The following is a 13,874-nucleotide window of genomic DNA, read 5'->3' as shown; positions in this document are numbered from 1 at the left end:
GCAGGAGAAATGAATATTTGAAATATACCATTAATGTATATTACAGTAGTTTCATTGGTATCCCAATTATGACATATAATAATTTCTTACCATCTTCGTCACTGTCCCCTACCAGTACAGCACCTGTGAATAATTCGGAAAGTGTTTATTAAGGACACGGTTCTAAGAATAAAATCTTTAATGTATAGTGAAGATTATTATTGTTTTATATAGAATAACTTATATATGAAATAATCAAATGCATATATAGGGTGCTGGATACATATATCTAGCAATGTAGAGAAGGTCTAGAACAAAGCTGATCCTGAGAGCTCTAAAAAACACTTGACTTTGATGACAAATTCACGAATTCTCAGGCTTTTGGCGGCAAAAAAAAAAAAAAAAAAAAGCTTACAAACCAGCTATAAGGTTTGGAGATAAAGTGACATTTTTACTATTTGAAGATTCTACTTTTTCATATCTCTCTGGAAAGAGGGTGGCAATCATCTCTGTGGTTGTTGTTGTCTAACAAAAAGTGGATTGCTACAAAATAAGTTTTTTACTCACCATGCACACCACCAGCCAACTCATCTGCACCTCGACCAGCACCCTCTCTACCGGGCAACTCATCTGCATGTCTACCAGCGCCCTCGCCACTGGCAACCTCATCTGCACGTCTATCAGCACCCTCATCAGCCACCAACTCATCTACACGCCGAACAGCACCTGCTTCTTAAAATATATCAGAAATGTATGCATATTTAATGATCACAGAGAAATATAACAACTTTTACCAATAAACTTGAAAATAATGTATACAATGCTTATTATGAAGGTAGATAAACAATGTAAATGAGGTTACAAAATCAAATGCCAACTACCAAGAGCAAAATAAAAATTACATTAAGCAGAATAATTTAATAATTTAATTAATGAGTGTACTATTGCCTAGGCCTGAAAAAGTGTCACAAAAATACTTACCATTACCCGCATGATCTCCAAACAGCACAGCCCCTAAAAATAAAAAAACAGACAATCAGACTTTAGACGCAAGTAATATTAGTTATCCATCTTCTTATTCAATCCAGCATTTGTGAAATCCAGACCAAACTTACCAATATCATCTCCTGACAATACAGAATCTGTATTAAAAAAAGTAAGATTATATGTGAAAATTATGGTGAGACTGAGTATCAGCATATATCAATTTTACATGAAAAATATTTATAATGTTTTATAATTCACTTTTGTTTGTTGGTTTGTATCCCATATATATGACACCAATAATATTGACTTACTGTCATCGTCACTGTCTCCTACCAGTACAGCACCTGTTTAGATGACAAATAGCATCAATATCTGATCACATTTTTTATGGCGGCTCCCAGCTTCATATGGAAATGTCCATGTGCGTAACATCTATGTAATTACAATATTATACATATAACAATATATACGTTGAGTAATTATACTCACCAACACCTTCATCACCATCATTTCCATGCTGAGCAATACCTGATGTAATTATTACAAAAAATGTATGTCAATCAAATTATTCATGGGAATGATGTTATTGCACAAAATATATATGACTAGTCTAAATTATAGATGAATTTCCCCAATGCAGCACTTTGATTGGTTGCGTTAATAGCAGGCTAAGTTTAGCAAAGCAAAAATCATAATCACAATGGATGTCAATTTAATAATTATCATTATGGGATGCAGTATAATTTCTACTAATAAACTTCCATTTAAAAACAATGCACTCAATGCTTATGAAGTTGGATAAATGTTGTTTACCTATAAGATTTTGCCTCCAGACACGGCCAGGATCAGCAGGATTTCCCCGAGCCCTCCGCTGATGGGGACGCTGTGTTTTCAATGGGAAAAATGATTTGTTATGCAAGTGAAGAAAATGATTGGAAGAGTATCTATTAGAAACTCAAACAGTCCACCAAGAATTGTGGACAAAAGATATGCTCATAGTTTCATATAGCTTTATGGTATAGATTTGGATATTAAGTTGATACTGTTCGAATCTTTTACAAAAAAATGTAAAGTTTGAGCAGTTTTAAAGAGAATTCTATAGAAAATCTGATTATTATTTACACCTATTGATTAAAACAGCAGCGTAGCCGGGATTGTTAACAGGGAGGGCCAAAAAGACTCTTTCAATGCAAGGCCGTAGCAGGGGTAGGGTATTTTAGATAACGTCTCATAGATTTTCTATGTTTTTGGCTGCTAGAAGGGGAGGGCTTGGTCACCCCCCTTGCTTTCCCTGGAAAACTGTTTGATAGTCTGATAAAAACTTGTTGTTGTCCTACATGGTTCCTGCGTCTGAACATCCAACAAATTTAGACCTTTTTAATACTTTTTTTTTTCCTTTTCAAAATTTAATATCAATGAATTTGTCATAAATAGCCCACATAAATCATTCATAATCATCATCTGACAAAAATAAGGCTTTATAAGACAAATATCAATCTTTTGCCCAAATTTATGATGGTTTATAATGTGAAATAATATGTACGTATTATTAGGAGCAACGCAAACCGGTTTCATGGAAAACGGGGAACAGATAAAAGTTATAGGGGTAGGATCAAAAATCATTTGCAGAACCACCCCTTGGCAAGGCGTTACAGAGTTCTCATAAGCATCGTTTAAAGAGTGATCATCACATTTTGAAATATATCATGGTTTTAAAATGTGATGACCACTCTTAAACGGTGCTTTAACCCGCTCCATATATAATTACTTATTAACAGTAGTATAAACTCACGGGCTCATCTCCATTATATGTAGTGAGTCTGTACACAGCTCTCACATAAAGATTTCTATTTGAGCGCCATCTCGTGCGCACTTCTTGGCCAGTTGGATCGTCTCCATTTAGAAGCTCCAGTCTTGTAGGATAGGCTGGATCTGGCCAACAGTACTCGAAATCTTCTGCATCCCTATAAGCAAAACAATAGAATAGTATGGTAAGACGATCAACTCATCATACGAAATACTTTCGCATTGTGACAACGAAAATGACTGTTTCTAGTTTGAAGAAGTTATTGCACAATCTAGATCGAATTTAATCCGTTGTGGCGAGTCTGTTTTTATAACGACTAAAATAATTGTCTAAGTTGTATATATGATGGAGCCATGACTGGTCATCTCCCAAAACCCTCTAGGGCCTTTTGTGGCAGCTTTGTAATCGCCTGTGTCCATCGTCATTTACAGCCCCTTTTCCTTGCTTTGAGCTTTGAGCCTCCAGTCATTACCTGCGGCTATTACACAGGGACCCCGCTCGATCGAAAGAACACTAGTTTGCCCTTGCCAAACGCATTGTTACTAAAGTTTTTGACACGAAAGAGTAATGGCATATGATAACTAGTTCTCTAATCAGCTACCATCTTTTACGAACAAAGAATACATGATACCTAAATGCTAACTAAATCCAGAAATTACCTGTCCTCCATATGGCCATTTGCCCGAAAGTGGTGCAAAATCGCATCACGAACGTCATGGGCGGACATCCCAGAATGAAACTCAACGTTCCCCACAAGCATCCGTTCCTCTAGCCGTTGCCTAGCCGGGCCGGCCCTCGGGACATTCACGTAGTCCGGCCCGGGTAGAAGGACTACCCTTCGCGAGAACCTCGCCTCTCGTCCTCTTCCTCTCCCTCTTCCTCTCCCTCTGCCAGCTAGACCTCTTCCACCCCGACGTCCGACCATGGCAGCTATAGCCTGTTGCAGCGCTGCCTGGAACGCGGGATTTTCTAACATTTCTTCCATTTCTTGTAGATGGATGACAGATTTTGGCGGATAAAACACATTAGCAAATTTTGCATAGAGAAAACTTGCAAAATAATGAGGATATATTTGTGTTCCCAGAAAAACCTCTTCGATTATAGGTGAAACAGCGCCCTTATCATTATTGAGTAAAATTAAATACGTTCTCAAAGTTTGAGTTATGGTGGATTGCGTTTTTGCTTACCTTACAAAGTTTCCTCAGACAGTTATGATCTGAAATACATCGCACGTGAGTTAAAAGGGGGGAAATTGAATCCGCAAACAAAACAACACCACTTCGCCTTGCTGGGATGGACCGAATTATAAAGTAAAAAATAATAATAAAAGTACATATGTCATAAAAGTATAGAATAAACACCCTAAAATGTTTAGGTCAGTCTTTTCTTAGTTCGTGCACTTGTTCTACCCCTCGAAGTATGAAGTATGATTGATTGCTTTGATGCTTACCTTACAAAAAGTACGTACGTCGTATTCGAGTCTGCGGCGGAATGGACTTGGATTCTTCGGCAGCGCCCTTTTATGCTGGCGTCTGTACCATGGGGGGTAAAGCCGATAAGGGTACGGATGTACCATTTCTAGCTCAAACATTTATTCCATTTTAAATTGCAGCACATCTTAACGATTCCGAAGCTTTATTCAACTTTTTGCACTCTTCCGTAATGCTCAAGTGCATTAAACTCGCACGCATATGTGAGAAGCAGTGGAGTTTGTCCAATTTACTCCTAACGCTTCATTATTGGACTTTGGTTGGTCCGTAGCGCCGACGCTACACATAGCCAAATGCTTATTGCAGTCCATCAATAAAACGATATGAGAGCTTTTCTGAATTTTCATATATTGCAGTGTGAGACCTCAAAATTACAATACTAATTCGGGAAGAGAAAGTGATATATATATAAAGAGGCAGAGCGTATAGTAAGCCTGTTTGGTACCATTAGAAACGATGGTGTCAAAATAAATTAGAATGACAGAAAGAAAGCAGACCTTTATCAGTAACACCAGGGCCGTACGTACCATGGAAGCCCAGGCAGGCCACCCATGGACGTTGGTTTTGAATTACACTTTCATATCAAATTAAACTCCAACTATCTAATTGACTATGAAATCGCTCTCCAATATCGGGCTGTAACTTGAAAAACAAAAACAAACCCCCAAGTCGCTCTGCTCACAATTTACTCTCGCAAGGCACCACGCTTTTTCCTTTCAGCTTTTTTAATTGCTCTCGCGTTTTAACTTCAAATTACAACTCTCAAACCACACAACAACTACTGAACAACACGCGCTTCTAAACAAGGATTTGTTTTTGTTTTTTATTCGGAACGTTTCACGGAAATGAGAACGCTGAACTACGAACGCTTGCAGTATTACAGTATGATATTTGTGTCACCTCTAACAAGACACGCTTCTAAACAAGGATTTTTGTTACTAATCCGGATACCAGAAACGTTCAACGGAAATTGGATACAAATTGCATATGACAGAATGTCAAATATGCGTGAAATAACGTAGCACATTTGCGTGTATTGGTATTTCACAACGGAATGTTTAATCGCCTTGCGTTTTGTGAAGATTAGAAAGGGAATAAATGGTGCTTCTATTATGACATCCCTACTAACCTATAACTAAACAAAATATACTGGTTTCGCCGGTCCTGCATCACGGCCTGCGCGGCTGGACTGGCTGGCGGTGACTGAGGGAAATCGGACCGGAAATCTTCATTGCCGGTATTATATCCTCGGCCATATAGCTGGTTGAAGTAGATTGCCATAGCCTGGATCGAAGTTTGGATGTAATGTCGGGAAAAAGCAGCTTCTCCTCATCGTGAAGAACGCACAGAGCTTTACGAACAGAATAAACAGGCAAAACTACGTTCTGGTTTCCTTTCGCATGACAAGTGTTGACATTTCATGCTACGGGCAACTCTATTGTTCGAGCAAAACTTGATGTTTTGCTGATTGGAAATTTTTTTCACGATTTCTCAAACAAGGGATCGCACTAGCAATGTTATGCGTTAAATATGAGCTGTTAAATAAACAAAAAGAAGAAACTCAGAAATTTTTTACAAGTGCGACCCCGTGACCCCTTATCTACCGCTTTCCGTTTCTTCCACTTGTATCGCCACACTTTCCCTATCGCCTAACTTAAACGTGATTAAGTGTTTGACTGTTTTGAAGTAAGCGCAACTTGGGAGTTCAAAGTCTCTCGATCCAATAAGTCAATTTGACTAGCGGTATATGCTTTTAACCTATTACCAATACCTAAAGCGACAATCGCACCAGTTTACTTCAAGGCAATCTCTACCGAGAAAAGACAAAAGAATATATTTGATTTAACACAGGCCTTCCGCTCCGCTGGACTAGCGGTATAAAAGGCGCGGGCTTGTATGATAATAGCCCCACAACAAAAGCGAACAAATCAAATTGTAATTGATGTTAGAAGTATGCCCGGTTTTGATCCAGATTTCGTTGAAGGCCCGGCCGACCCCAACATAATTTGTCCCATATGGTAAGTTTTGTATCTTTTTAGTATTGTTGTTGTCTAGTCCGTATTCTTGGATACAAAACTGCTTGAAACTCAACATAACCGCCAGCTACGCAGGCTAGCGTTCTTGGAAACAAGTAATATGGGAGTGTAATGAAGCTGGCTAAATCGAGCGATATGCATTATATGAAATCATATTTTGATTATTGTTTGTTTCTCCTATATTCTAGTCAGTTCATCATAGAAGACGCGGTGTGTTGCCCACAGGGGCACATCTTCTGCAGAAGTTGTGTGGTGGTGCACTTACAACAGTTTGGTAACGGCAACTGTCCCCTAGACAGATCAGAACTGTCCCTTGAAGATATAAGGCCAGTTCTGATGGTCAATAGTCTAGTGGGGCAGTTGCCGTCTTTGTGCTGCGAGGAGTGCCCCTGGAGAGGAAGACTGGATTTGCGGCAGGGGCATACTGAAACATGCCAAGAGAAGCCTGTCCCCTGCCGCAATGTGGGCTGCCAGACCCTCGTGCAGAGGAAAAACCTGGCGGATCATATGGAGGCCTGCCTGTTTGCAGGAAGAAGGTGCACAGAGTGCAACTCTGTGCAGCAGCTTCAGCATATGGAGGAGCACAGACGCCTAGGCTGCCCCAGAGCTCAGCGTTACTGTCCTCTGGGATGCGGACAAAGAATGCAAAGGTATTTATAATAGTATTGCATTTTTTTTCACATAATATAACCTAGACCAATTTGTTACGCTCTTCACAGCGTCTTCACAACGTTTTATCAAGGCGGATATTCGATTGTTAACACTAAATCCTAAACGTTTGTACATAAAGTTAAAAAAAATGAATTAGTGCACATGGCTATGTTTATAATTTGATTTATGTTTTACCGCTAAACACATGGAAAATGTCAGCAAAGTGCCAGGTGATAATATTGCATCCAAACTGTTACTTTATAGCAATTTTAAACAAAGTATGACAGGGTATTTTAAGGTACACGATTTAGGGCTAGATTAGGTGAGAGATGAGGGGACACGTGATTGTACACATTAGCAAAGTAACTCCAATGTTCGGGATTGGGCAAAAAGTGCCGGGGAACGCGGGATCAACGCCTGCAAAATATGTTGCAACATCATACAGGAGCATCATATACGTTTTTGAACACGGGACACGAGTGTGTCTAACTAGTTTTTTTTTATTCCATTTTTAGAATGAACGTGTTCCGCCACGTTAGTCTCGACTGCCTGCTAAGGGCAGCCTTTTGCCAGGTGCCGGGGTGCAACTTTCACGGCACTGGAATGCAGTTGGCACAGCATAACGCAAATGACGCGTCATTGCACAATCAGCTTTTGTGGAACGCCATCTGCAACAATGTGAGTCATACAGTTAACCAATTTATTTAAACAGCATTTGATTAGTGCAATTTACATTTCCATATCCAGTACTAACACTTAAATTGGTTGGATAGGTATCTGCTGGCGTAAGATTGGACCACTCTTTTGTCCACTGTCTTCAATGGACAGTTGAAGACATGGATAACCCAAGAAAGTTCCAGAGTCCCCCACAGACGTTTGGAGAAATATCTGTGCGGGGACTTGTATGCAAGGACTATAGTCAGGCCACGGCCGGTATGGTAAGCCTCTTTCTGCAGGTTGCCATGTTACAAGGGCGCGCCATGCCTTCTGTCACCTTCGACACCCTGAGGTGAGCTGCAAATCAATAGAAAAAATAGATATCAACAAGTGATGAAGAATAACTATGACTATGATGAAGAGTAACGTTAAAAAAAATATGGTAAAGAGATTTTAAGTACATATGGATGTAAAATGATAAACCTATAAACAGCCCTTTTTACCGATAATATTTCCAAACAATGATTGACGTGTTTCGTTTGTTTCTAGCATCACTCTTCGCTCATTAGAGCATGGCGGCACCCTCACAAGATACGTGCCGCATGAGGCCGATGAGAGAGTAGTGAGACAAGGCGGGATTATTGGATTCCCGGACTTTGCGGACCACCAAACATGGTTGACCTGGAAAGACAGTGATGGGTTTTATAGGATTGATTTCCATTTTGTTTATCACCCCTGAATTTACAAAATCCTCCGCCTCTTTTTCTTAAGAACGAGCAATCCTATAATCACTGTCTTTCCAGTTGTTATGTCAGGTTATGTTAGAATGAATCCGTATTTTGCTAATTGTAGTAAGCAAATAGACAAAGTTAAGATATTTGCTCTAGCTAAAAGGGTTGTTCAAGGGAGAGCATTCTTGAGGCATTGTTAGTTTTTGTTGATTTAGATTGAATAGGAAGTTGTTCGCTTAATTAGCGACATAATGACTTTTATCGGGTCGTACCATGTTTTGGGTACTTATCAATCTTCAACTTCTCATTAAGTTGGTAAACTTACAAGTCTTCTGTTTATATAGTTACCTTTAGATGTCGTACGCTAATTGCCGGTATCATTAGCACAACACGTAGGATCGCCCACACTCAAGTAGGAGGTGCTTAGCTCTGCAGTGTTGGTAATCTGATTTCTTATGCTAATCCAAGTCACCCAACACCACACCCATGCTACTTGAGCGACCACTTCTTTTCCCCTTACGTTCGTTAACTTTCGATTACAAGTTACATATTTGTTCCTCCAAAGTTACCTTTCTGCCTTTCCTACCGACTCCCTTAGTTTCATGGCAAAGGACATTCGTTTTGTATCCTTAAATTCTTTTCAAAGCTTTCCTTTGTTATCGTTAATTTTGCCGACAGTTAATGATATCTGATGCGACTGTTTGCATTGTCAAGTACCGTCCAATCACCGCATCCTGCACACGTGGTCATTGCTTGTCAATCAAACGTACTACTTGTTTTACTACAAATGGGACTGCACTTTAATTCCTCATTACTCTTCATACCACTGACTCCGAATAAAGGTACGACTCCGGTCAAAAGAAGTCCTCCCGACTAATCATTACATAGTGTCACCCATGTCATTCTTCGGTTGAAGTAATCGCTAAAATTCACCGCTGAGCGATCCTAACCTCAGCTCTGCGAATTTGATACATGTTGTGAGACCTTAATTTAAACGAACAGCACATATTTCTTTTTTTTTTCATTCAGGCAATGTTAAAATTTATTCAAACGATTATTCTGAATTTTAGAGGATGTCGTTCCTCGAAAAAATTGTTTAGTGAAACACCTAGCGAAAAAGTCAACCAGTCATTTTGTTCAGTTGTTATAGCAAGAATAGCAAGTGTTATATAAATTGCATTCGCGACAGTATGTTGTTGTTTATGTTTACAAAACAATCTAGATTTATCGGACAGTACCATCTACCATCTACAACTGACAAACACTGAATATGCCTAACCATGTTGTATTATCATTATAATGTTTCACTATACATTTGTACATTTGGTAGAAATAAAAAATTATATAATATTTATGCTGGTCATTTTTGTATTAAAAAGTGAGACTGGTGGACGCGCACCAGAATGTGTAAAGTGGTATCCTTTTCTAGTACAGATAAAGGGCGGCAGCTTGAACAATGCTATTTTATGTTAAACAAGAGTGTTTCAAACGAAAATAAGATAATACTGGACGAAGTAAGGAATTTAAATACATTCAAGACAAGTACAAGATGTTACTTAAATTAAATAGTATTTCTAAGTTACATTTAAGTGGGGCACTTATAGTCAGTATCATTTTTAAGTAGGAATAAGCTTTAATTGCATTATACTAGTTGGACTTAGAAAAAATGTTTTTGGTATTAGAATCGAGTAGTTTACTAAAAGTGGTTTGAGTTCCTAAACATCACATTTTTTTAGGCAAATGTCAGGAGGCATTCGGGATTTTCTGTTTCCTTTAACCAAGTGTTTTGTACTTGTGGGATATAGAACAACGATGCTAAATTGTTATTCGCATTATCATAGGATAACTTAGCAAGGGCGTAGCCAGGGGGGGTGGCCCGCCCCCCCCCCCCCTTCTAGCAGCCAGAAATGCGGTAAATGTAAAATACAGGAGAAAATTTCTTGAAAGGACCTTTTGGGCCCCTCCCTGTTAAAAACCCTGGCTACGCCGCTGCTTAGCATTAGCAGTAATAATACAGCTTCACCAGCTTAGGTGAGACCTAGAAAAATTCAGTCATCTGCGAGAGGAAGTGACGCGCAAGCGTATCTATTGTTTTCACGTGACTATCACGGCGGGCTTTTCGCATACCAGAGCGTGTTTAGATGTGGGACTTTGCATCTAACCTCTCAAAAGATGCGCTTTTTCTTTCAATCACATCAAATCAGATGGCAAATCTAACAATGAAAACATTTTGATCAAATTGCTTTAATTTTGAGGAGATAACAGAGCGTTAAAAGTGAAAACCCAGCGACTGCATGAGAACTCAACAGTAAGAATGAAGACAAAGCTCGCTGAAATTGTAGCCGAAAGAGAGCATCAGGGCTTTCAGGTAAGCCTAACTGATTGGGACTGATTCCTGTCTATTGTTTGCTTGTTTATTACTGTTTTTTAAAGGAAATCTTTCGAATTTAGCTGATCTTTTTTCTTTGAGTAGTTTATCATGTCATTTGAATCAGCGTTCGCCGTCCGATAAAGAGCCTTCGGTTTTATTTTATCTGGCCAGCGGAGACATCTTATACTTACGCACTTGTTATTTGCATATTGTTTTATATTTTATACAAATCAATGATTTTTTAAGACTATGCTCAGTTGCCACTGAGCTTTAAACTCTGCTGTTTTGCCACAGTCATTATCACAGAACAATGTAAACATAGTCGGCCTAGATTGCAAAATACCTTCAGTTTACTTGAATATATTCACTACCAATGCCGTCTCAGTGAGATTTTAATTTGAATGAATTTCTCTGGAGCTGTTAACTGTGGGTATATTTGGTTCAATGTTATTTCAGTATTTTAAGGGGGGCACTCCCATGGCTTAAGGATGATTTTAGCATTATTTCTGAGGGCTCCAAAACACTTAAATCATATAGAACCAAGGAGGATAGAGAAGGGAACACAACTGATAATTTGTAATTTTCACACATTGCTTCATTCCGTACGGTAGAGTGTCAATGCATAAGATATTGCTTTCCAGTCATTTATCCGTTACGCCTAAAAAAAGAGTGAATCTCTGCCATGAAATTACAAGAACATGCCAAAGAGAGTTTACGCGATACATAGATTTTCAAACCTTACAACCAATATGACCAGACATGTAAACTGATTGTGTGAAGATAATAAAATGTGTTCTCTAGTCACAGACCATATTCAATGTATGTGTCGATTTTCATAAACACTGTAATTTTTGTGGATTTTGTTTGTGATGAAAGAGAAATCCCTTTTTTTCTACCAGCTTTTAATTCTGTTAGAAGGTTAAATACATGAATACCTCCTTGTTCGTTTGTATTTGTTTCTCGGCACAAACCAACCAAAACAACACGAGTAGCCAAAACTGCAAAGGGGTTTCATTAGAATGCAGCTACCGGCGGTGAACTGCCGTCTACTTCCCTACTCACTGCCGGCAACTTGAACAATGATTCTCAGATTTCAAACTCGTAATAAAGTTCGCAAACTATGTGTGATTCGTAATAAACAACTTAAAATTACATTATGCCATGGTCAACATCCTTTATTGTCGTTCTTTATTGGTTTTCCATTAGCCAATTAAATGTTACTTGGGAGCATATTCCTTTTTTATATCGCTCAAAATTCGTAGCATCGTTGTTTGCCACCATCTTGGATGTATATGGATGAGGATCATGGGTAGTTTTGAGCCCAAACTGTCAGCTGTTGTTTTATCAAACATAGTGTTTTCAACGAAGAAAAAAGGACAATTATTAGGTTTTTTTCATTAATGGACACACATGAGTTGTTGTAATCTTTACTCTGTACAAAGTAGCAGTGTGTGAATCAAGCTGTTTCTATTTTTAACTAAATTGCATCAACATTTTCATTGGAAAAAAAGATATGGAACACAATAATGACTATTCTGTTTTTACCTTTAATCCTATGCAGGAATTGCACCATTTCCATTTTTTTATCAATTTTTATTACTGATATTACTGACTGGTGAGATACCCTATCTGGGGACCTCAAGCCATTATTCTATGCTTCAAGGCTCCCAGGTGCGTACCCAGGATTGGCTGAGGGGGGTGCGCAGTCATAGAAATCATAGCATTTGAAGATTTCTTATTAAGAAATGACCCACTTTTTGCCAAGGGGGCACCCCCCTGTGTATGCGCCTGGCTCGAGCTGCCTATTTCCCAAGCACAGCCTGCTACTCTAAAAGTTATTGAAACCCCTGTATGGTTTATGTTAGAAACTGTGTATCCTTGATATCCCAAGATTTAGCATTGATAAAACATTGGTGATTGGCATGATAAGCTTGAATTCCGGTAGTTTGACATTGCTTGTAATGAAGACGGTTTTAGTACTATAACACCAAGAGGCCTACCGCCTAGATTCATACCTTCATTTTAGAGTGAATCCAACTTTGGTAGAAATTTTTATAAAATATAGCATTTTGAAGCGAGTTTTCGTACCCCAAGTTGTGCAAAAAATACAGCAATGTTTTGTGTGGAAATATTTACTTCCCAATGGTTTTTGATCTCAAGGTCATTAACCCATTCTTCCCCAGTTATTCGTAAACTCTAATTGGGCTTTTTAAAGAATGACTAGAATATAAACATAAGAAATCCTAGGTACGGTAAGTGGTTTAATTTTCAAAGTTGCCTACAATGTTTTATTTTTTTATTAAAAGCACAAAAGCCTGCAACTGAGAAATGAAGCATTGTTTGTTGCAAATACACAAAGATACATGTCCACTGAAATTTGTCAGGAAAAATATTTGAATTTAGTGCACTGTTCGAATTATTATTAAAACAAGTTATTTTATTTACTTTTTACAGACACAGCAGTAATATGATGCACTGGATGCTACGGGCTGGTAAAGGAGAAAAGAAGAAGATACAGTAGTTTGCCATATGATTGACTACCTTTTTTTGTAATTGCTAAAAGGTTATTTGGGAATGTTTTGTATGTGCTAATGGTTACTGTAGGACAAGCAGGCATCCCTCTTGAAAAAAAGCATTTCCATCAAACACGGGCTAGTCTTTTCTTATTCTTAGAGTTTCATTGATCTAAATAATTGGATTATAGAGATAGCTCAGTGAATTTGATTGTACATTTAAAGTTAAATAAAGTGTGTATTTATTGTATATTGGTGTGTGTGCTTATTTTTTAAATGATTGATATCAAACTATTGCATACGGGTCTGCAATACGTAAATGTATGCAAAATTCGGACATAAAGGTTCAATTAAAAGAACATTTCTAGACTTAAATATAAAGTTTAATGGACATTTCTATACTTATACACAACGTTTAATGGAATAACATGTCCTGGATAGTCTCAGAAAGGTTATATTTAAAGGCCTTTCCAGATAAAATTTAATGGATTTACGTGTTCTCGATAGTTTTATAAAGTTTACATTCGAAATGAACATTTAGAAACCTTTGAAGAAATTATTATTCCAGCCTACTGAAAGGAACACTGAAATGTATCTAAAGTTCAGATTTCTTGGTAAATTGGTTATTTCATCCCCCGGGTTGCGGACATGC

At 38.2% G+C, this 13,874-nt stretch overlaps 1 protein-coding gene and 2 long non-coding RNA genes across 5 annotated transcripts; 2 read left to right on the top strand and 1 right to left on the bottom strand.

Moving 5' to 3' along the window:
- Positions 1–2,964: 2,964 nt before the first annotated feature.
- Positions 2,965–9,690, top strand: LOC125572509 (TNF receptor-associated factor 4-like). Its single transcript, XM_048733056.1, has 3 exons — positions 2,965–6,281; positions 6,488–6,949; positions 7,466–9,690. Exons 1-3 carry the CDS (start codon positions 6,160–6,162, stop codon positions 7,656–7,658), a joined length of 777 nt encoding a protein of 258 aa, XP_048589013.1. The 5' UTR covers positions 2,965–6,159; the 3' UTR covers positions 7,659–9,690.
- On the bottom strand, positions 7,637–10,275 carry LOC116618260. 3 transcript variants are annotated; one of them, XR_007313849.1, is made up of 3 exons: positions 8,687–10,275; positions 8,111–8,288; positions 7,637–7,964 (listed from the first exon to the last, which is right to left on the bottom strand). It is a non-coding gene; the product is annotated as an uncharacterized LOC116618260 (long non-coding RNA). The 3 variants fall into 3 exon arrangements; XR_004296112.2 differs by having other exon boundaries at positions 8,111–10,234; XR_004296113.2 differs by lacking the exon at positions 8,111–8,288 and having other exon boundaries at positions 8,687–10,234.
- A 175-nt stretch (positions 10,276–10,450) lies between these two features.
- LOC125572510 lies at positions 10,451–13,472 on the top strand. The gene is made up of 2 exons (XR_007313848.1): positions 10,451–10,706; positions 13,164–13,472. It is a non-coding gene; the product is annotated as an uncharacterized LOC125572510 (long non-coding RNA).
- The last annotated feature ends 402 nt before the right edge of the window (positions 13,473–13,874 follow it).

This window comes from Nematostella vectensis, chromosome 9 (assembly GCF_932526225.1).
Source record: "Nematostella vectensis chromosome 9, jaNemVect1.1, whole genome shotgun sequence".
Classification (NCBI taxonomy): Eukaryota; Metazoa; Cnidaria; class Anthozoa; order Actiniaria; family Edwardsiidae; genus Nematostella; species Nematostella vectensis.
The sequence above is the reverse complement of the archived record's forward strand: the minus strand, read 5'-3'. Positions and strand labels throughout refer to the sequence as shown.